Genomic DNA, 6,726 nt, shown 5'->3' with positions numbered 1-6,726 from the left:
GCCCATTAATCTGGAGGACACTTGAATGGAACGTCTTTGAACGCTTCATGACTTCTCCCTGGCTCTTGTTTCCAATCGGATGGCCTGTATTGGGGCTACAGTGCGTCCTCTGTTCAGCCTCCCCGGGACACAATGGTTGCATTGGACAGCTGAAGACTTTGAATATGGATGGTAGAGCCGCTGCCATAAGAGGTACTTTTGTATAAGAGGGACAGTAAAGTAGAGGAGATAGACAGAGGGACCTCAACTCGCTCCACTGGCCCTGGGGGCACTGCAGGGCCAGACAAGGTTACCCAGCTGGGCTAAACAGAGCACCATGTCAGTTTCCAAGAATCTACTGTCCTGATTTTTATATAGAATATAGCCATGCTTCTGTGGTGACCACTGCTGAGCTGTTCAGACAGACATATACACATCCACCCACCCACACACACAACACACACACACACACACACACACACACACACACACACACACATACACACTTACACACACAAACACACACATGCATGCATAAGCTGTCTCTAAAGCAACCACAAGTCAAAGCCCCAGTATGTATCCACATGCACTATAACTTTTCCTTTCAAGTGGATTAGACACACACACACACACACACACACACACACACACACACACACACACACACACAGACACACACAGACACACACAGACACACACAGACACACACACACACACACACACAGACACCAAGCACATACACATTCCAAACGATATTTATGGGCAAACACACTGTTCCTTGCACTCCAAACATATGCTAGCAGTTATGCCATACAAGAAATCAAGAACCTGAAGGGGCCTGACCAGGCAAGTGATATGCATGTTGCTGCATTCTGCTTGAATTAGATTCTAGGTTAAACAACAACAAAAGACCCTGACAATGTTGTTTAAAAAGGCTACTAGGATTTATGTAACTTCCCATTAAAACTAAAGCCCTAAACTCAAGATTCATGCATGTAAGTCATATCCAAACCTCAGAACACAAAATGTTTTTGTGAGACCCACTGAAACCACCTTCTACTGTTATTGTAATTTTTACAAACAAAATGGGTTAAGTTTAGAAAAATTGTCATCAACGTTGATCCTCATTGCACTGCAATTTCTTGACAGGTTTTGTCTCAGGTATGCTAGCATACTAAGTTTTGTTCTTTCTTCTACATTTATTCCAAACCACAAACCGAATGTTAACGATTAATGTTAACGGCTGCAAGAAAATCATTAGCACAAGCCTGGTCTTCCTCAAATCTGTTTAAGTCTGCTCAAGCTGAAAGAAAATGTGAGTTGTGGGTGAGTAAAAGACAAGAGGGCACATACTGTAGAAGGTGGGGATGCCATCCTTACCAGCACTGGTGCCAGGGCCTGTGGTGAGATCGGCACCCATCAGACCACCTTGAAAAGAGGAAGGGAAAGAGGAAGGTTGGGGAGGCATTTCAATAAACTTGACGTTCATATTCTACCCCAAAGTGTGTGTAAGTGTGAATAAGGGAAAAAGACACTGGCCATTTTTTGTTAAGCGTATGTTTAGGGTGTCTGGGGTGTGTGGGGGGGCTGTGGGCAGAAAGGCCAGGCCTCTGCATCCAAGAAAAATGACACATTTTTATTTTTAAATCAGCAGTGCAGCGGTTGTGGTCAGGCAGAGCATGGGGCTGGGCCAAAGCTCATATTTAGCCAGCCCTCCTCTACTGGGCGGCTGATTGCATCAGGAGAGCATGACTGCTAATGACAGGGCAGAAGGGGCGAAAGCCTCTGCCATAGGAAGTCAGATTAAAAGAGAGAAAACTGGCAATGGGGCTCGATGGTGAGAGTGTGTGAGTGTGCAAGAGTAGCAATTCTTACAACTATTATACTATGATACATTATACTTACTAAACTGTACTATACTATTCCTTATTGCTGCTGATCTCTGAGAGCTTGCAAACAATTTTATTTTATCACTACCATGATAATAAAATCTTGGTTTTTATCTTTATTATACAGAAAAGTTCCAAACTGTAATATACTATGTTAAAGGAAAACCCCCCAAAAAACCTATTAGCATTTTGATAGTGGTGGAGAGCAAAGTCTAACACAATAGTTTAAAATCTCCAACAGGTGTCCAAATGTGATAAGAGGCAATCACTTTAGAGGCTATAGCTCAGGATTTATATCGTTTTCATCTTTATCAAACCAATCGGTATGCTCTAGTGGCCCGTGGATGAGAAAGGGGTTATTCTGGAAGTGACCACTACCATCAGAAAAAATTTTCGTGATGAGATAAAGGTGTTAAGTTTGTGTAACAGTGTCTTGATTTGCAGTGATGCTTATGTCTAAAGGGATCTGTGAAACTCATCAGTTTTTTCTATAATCTGTCACATATCTATATAATTTTAGTATTTATTTCTATGTTACCTGCACTCGGGGGCCTGTGTGTGACACCTGGGGACATGCTGTTCCTCTGTATGCCGTGATGGGCCAGTGGACCCAGGTTATGATTGCCTAGGGATCCTCCAGGATGGCTGTAGATCTGGTTACTCACTGGGATGGACACTGGCATGTCATAGTTGGAAGGGGGCATGGCCTGAAATATAGAAAAGCTATAGTAAATAAAATATAGCAGTAAATATTGCCAGTGACAAAAAAAAAAAAGAATGTGGAAAATCACAATTATTAAAATATTTGATATCAATAGGATAAAAAAGAAAACAGAGAAGGATGGAGAAGAAGCTGATGGGAGAAAAAGAGAGATCTTTATCTGAACTTCTATCATTTGCCCCATTACTCTATCAGTGGCTTAACCTTGAAGAGGGGAGATGTGTGAGCTCTTTCTCCTCCAAGTTGTGTTTCGTAAGGGGAAAATAGCGCCTAATTGCAGCCATGTGTCCTAAGGGTCCGTAAGTGCTCATCTAGGGAAGCATCAGCCGGCAGAAACCAGAGACGAGAGTCTCTAGCCTTCTTACTCTCTTTCTGTCCGCAAGGCTGAAGCAATCATTTGCTCAGAGCTGGGCAAATATTTTTGTTCTGGGTAGAAGGTCTCCTTTTTCCCTTGTGTGTTCAGTTTTGCTTTCTTTCTTTACCCCTCCTTCCTCTGCCTAAGGTGTTCCCTATCATATTTTTCCACAAAAAACCCAAACAACTCATCAGGTTTATTATCATAAATGACCCTTTGCTTTACTACTAAATTTATCCACAAGTGCACTCAGAATCCTGTCATTTCTGTCCCTTCTGGTTGCAGAGTGTGTTGTTTTTATTCTGCCCTCTGTCTATCATACAGTCCATATCTTGCAGCATCTTTTTGCAGGTTGTTATTTGTGTAGTGTCATCCTTCCTGTTTAAGCCGCTGTATAACCCAAAGAACACGGCCAAGCCGCTGTGCACCCATACCAAACTGGTCATCATAATAACCACTATTCTAAACTTCAACTGATACCAATCTCTCACTATGGATATGTGTGTTTGTGGGTGTGGGTGTAAATGTGTGTGCGCTCTTCTATAGTACCTTACATTTTGTACATAATGTACAATTGGTTTCAAATAGCACACAGAAATAGTTTCAACTGCTTACAACTGCCTGCCATTATAGAATATTTTAAATGATTGGCATTGATATTAATTAAAGTTTAATTTTGATTTATTTTTATTGCACAATATAAATAAGGTATATGAAGTGAATATCGCGCTTAGTTCAAGGGTGTTAAAGAGAACCCAACAGTTATTTCTGGAATTCTTCTAAATTCTGCATTAGAATCGTCATCAGATCTTCGCAGACAGTATTTAACAGTTCTTTCCAGTGTGTATGGAGGTGTGTGTGTGTGCTAGTGAGAATGTAGTGAGAATGCGTAGCTGTTTGCGTCGTGCTGTTTTTGTCCTCAAATGCATGACATATTGTGCACTTTCAATTTATATGCTCTGATAAGAAGTTGAAAGACACACATGCAAACCGTACCTTCAAAGTCAGCTTTTACATAAACCGTAACTGGTCTTTATGTTAGGTTAGAAGGCATTTTTTTTTACCCTTTTTTTTTTAATAAGTCAAATTAAGATTCTCATCACAAACAGCAATGTTTGTGAATAATTTGTTGAGACTCATTTTTAAACCTCAAACCACAGATTTCAATTCAGCAAGCAGGGAATACCAATAGTTAGCAGCATGTTAGGTTTTGTAGCTAACCACAAGCTTCCTATAAGCCTCCAATTTAAAAGACTAGCTTTTCAAAAAAGAGTAGTTAGAACTATCATAGCAAGGTGACATGGCTGTTAGGTCTTGACCTGTCGTCCTCTGTACTTACAGGGATCTTATGAGTCTTGATCATATGATCAAACTCTTCGTTAATCAGTTTGTATTTCTCCTCTGTGCGTGGAGTAAGAGCGAGAGCAGACTCAAGCTCTGGGCTCTCACTTTCTTTGTTCTCCTTCTTGCTCAACGCCTGAAGGCCACAAAGAGAGAAAGAGAGAGAAAGAGAGAGAGAGAGAGAGAGAGAGAGAGAGAGAGAGAGAGAGAGAGAGGTAGGAATGAGAGTGGTGTTTTTGGATGAAGGTACTTACACACAGTCTCTGCCTGCTGATCATTAGGTCTATGTCCTCGTTGATTTTGCGGTACTTGTCCTCAGACTCCGGGCTGTGACCAACAGAATCGTCTGCATCTGGGTCGGGGCTGTCACACCCATTTAGTCCCTTCTTTCTCAATGTCTGCAAACACAGCATTCAAACGTCCATCAAACATCAGTCATGGAAGGAACTTTGGGCCAGAAATGTATTGTTGGATTAATTTTTTTTTGTTCATTCAGTACTAAATACATAATTCATAATTATAATTTACATTTATTTGTGGGACATCTGCCTCAAATATGTATAATAGTTATAGAAATACTTGGAGTATATGGAAAATGCATGATAAATCTTACATGCATATGAACAAATAAAGACATTAAAAACGATGAACTCAAGAAGGAACCCTCTTGAAAATCTGGATATTCCAGAGTATATCCACAGCCAGCAGTTTTCCTCTCAGCCACCTGATGGCCACCTTCTTATAGAAATAACACTCTCCTCAGTGAATTGAACCTAAAAACTGTGTGTCTGTACTGTACACTATTCTGATTGTTCAGCACAAACATCACAATTTGGCTTTGTTTTGCATTCATTTTCTAAATGACTTCATCAGTGGCTGTCTGTATACATGTACACAAATAGCCAGTGTCCTCTCATGATTTGAAGAGGTGTCACAAAGTAACTTGTAACAGACTGATCAAGGCGCTTCATCAAAAATGGTGAGAAAGGCTATAATAAGGAGACATTAGTGTATATGGGGGCTCAGCCACTTGCTAACGACGTGCACGGTTTGCGTACTCGCTCGCATTTATACAGACGTACAGCGTCCCTTTCATCTGCCTGTCTACATCACAAACCCCGTAATTAAATTTACTCTGCAGTCGCCAAGATTTGATGAAGACTGACAAAGACAGTAAGATGAGATTAGTTAGAATTCATTTTCTGCTTCAAACACATGTATAACAATCTGGTGTTTGAAAAAGAACGTAAATATTCTACTTCCACATGTGTTGGTAACTTTTTTTATCTTTTTATTCTTACATGTATTATTTGACCATTATAAGAAATATAGTGAACGGACATTAGTAGCATGTAATACAATGTACAGTGAATGCAGTGACATTCATGTTCGCAGAAGCACTAAAGAGTAGTGCAGGACTGAACTGATGGAAGGAGTGTGGTGTTGAAGAATTGATGGCAGTGAAGGGTAAAGAGGCAGTGTTGCACTGATGTGAGGTCATGCTGGCATGCGGGGCTTTCATGCAGGGCCTGGCAGTTTAAGAGCCAGCGTGGGGCCGCTATGGGGGCTGCCTGCAATGCCACTCATTCCACACATGTGCACCTGTCAGTGCGCCTACACCTGCCACCAGCCCTCACACACACATATGCTGCAGAGGGGGTGGGGGTAGGGGGAAAGGAGGAGAGCCAATCATAAGTTTGAATCCAAAAGATGGCCATAGATGGTTTGCTGGCTCTTGATTCTTGCGCTTGATCTCTCCATGTCTTTCTCTCTGCGCTCTTTTTCGATCTTTAATGTTCAGCACATGTAGTACATGTAATCTCAGGTTAAATTAAGTCACTACACACAACAAGCTTGATTTTAAAAAAACTATCTGACAAATAAATCAATTTCCCAACACACCACTCTTCATCTTTAATGTTTCCAGTTTGTGTGACTAAAAATAAGCTAGTACAGAAAACGAACCCTCTTTGTACCTGGAGTGGAGAAATCATTTCCTAGTCTGACATCTTAATAGCTTTAGTAGATGAAAGCTGAATGATCCACCATCCAAAACATTATTGATGAAGAGTAATCAATCTAACAAAGTGGAAAATGGCCTGGCAAGGGGAGGAGAGGGTTTTGGGGGCAATATGGTGGAGAGAAGAAAAAGATAGACTGTGAACTGGGAGGATAGATAAAAAAAAAAACTGGGAGACAAAGATGGTGAAAATAAAGTCTTTAGAGGCACACTCCTAATTAAACAGCTTCCTCTCTATGCTGCCTCTCTACATTGGCCTACATACAGTCATCTTATCTAACCTTCAGCCCAACACGTACACATGCACGTGTGTATGTCTGTCAAACCAAATGCCATACCAGATTCTGCTGTCTATAACAAGTGTAGTGTAAACATTTTCCTTCCGCTAGCTACTATTTAATAAGCTTAACTCCCATTCCCA

General features: G+C 41.0%; 1 protein-coding gene across 3 annotated transcripts in view; it reads right to left on the bottom strand.

The window, feature by feature from the left end:
• The window catches only part of mef2cb (myocyte enhancer factor 2cb), a 53,103-nt gene that overhangs the window by 9,484 nt on the left and 36,893 nt on the right, over positions 1–6,726 (bottom strand). For 2 of the 3 annotated variants that reach the window (XM_046841554.1, XM_046841553.1), the window contains exons 4-6: positions 4,540–4,683; positions 2,407–2,575; positions 1,360–1,407 (exon numbers count right to left, since the gene is read on the bottom strand). In XM_046841554.1, the coding sequence (XP_046697510.1) occupies positions 1,360–1,407; positions 2,407–2,575; positions 4,540–4,683 (361 nt within the window). Of the gene's footprint in view, positions 1–1,332; positions 1,408–2,406; positions 2,576–4,539; positions 4,684–6,726 lie in introns of all 3 variants that reach the window. The other variant, XM_046841552.1, reaches the window with a different exon arrangement.

The sequence above is a fragment of the Silurus meridionalis genome, chromosome 27 (genome assembly GCF_014805685.1).
Source record: "Silurus meridionalis isolate SWU-2019-XX chromosome 27, ASM1480568v1, whole genome shotgun sequence".
In the NCBI taxonomy this organism is placed as follows: Eukaryota; Metazoa; Chordata; class Actinopteri; order Siluriformes; family Siluridae; genus Silurus; species Silurus meridionalis.
Note: the sequence above shows the minus strand (reverse complement) of the source record. Positions and strands in the feature narration are given on the sequence as shown.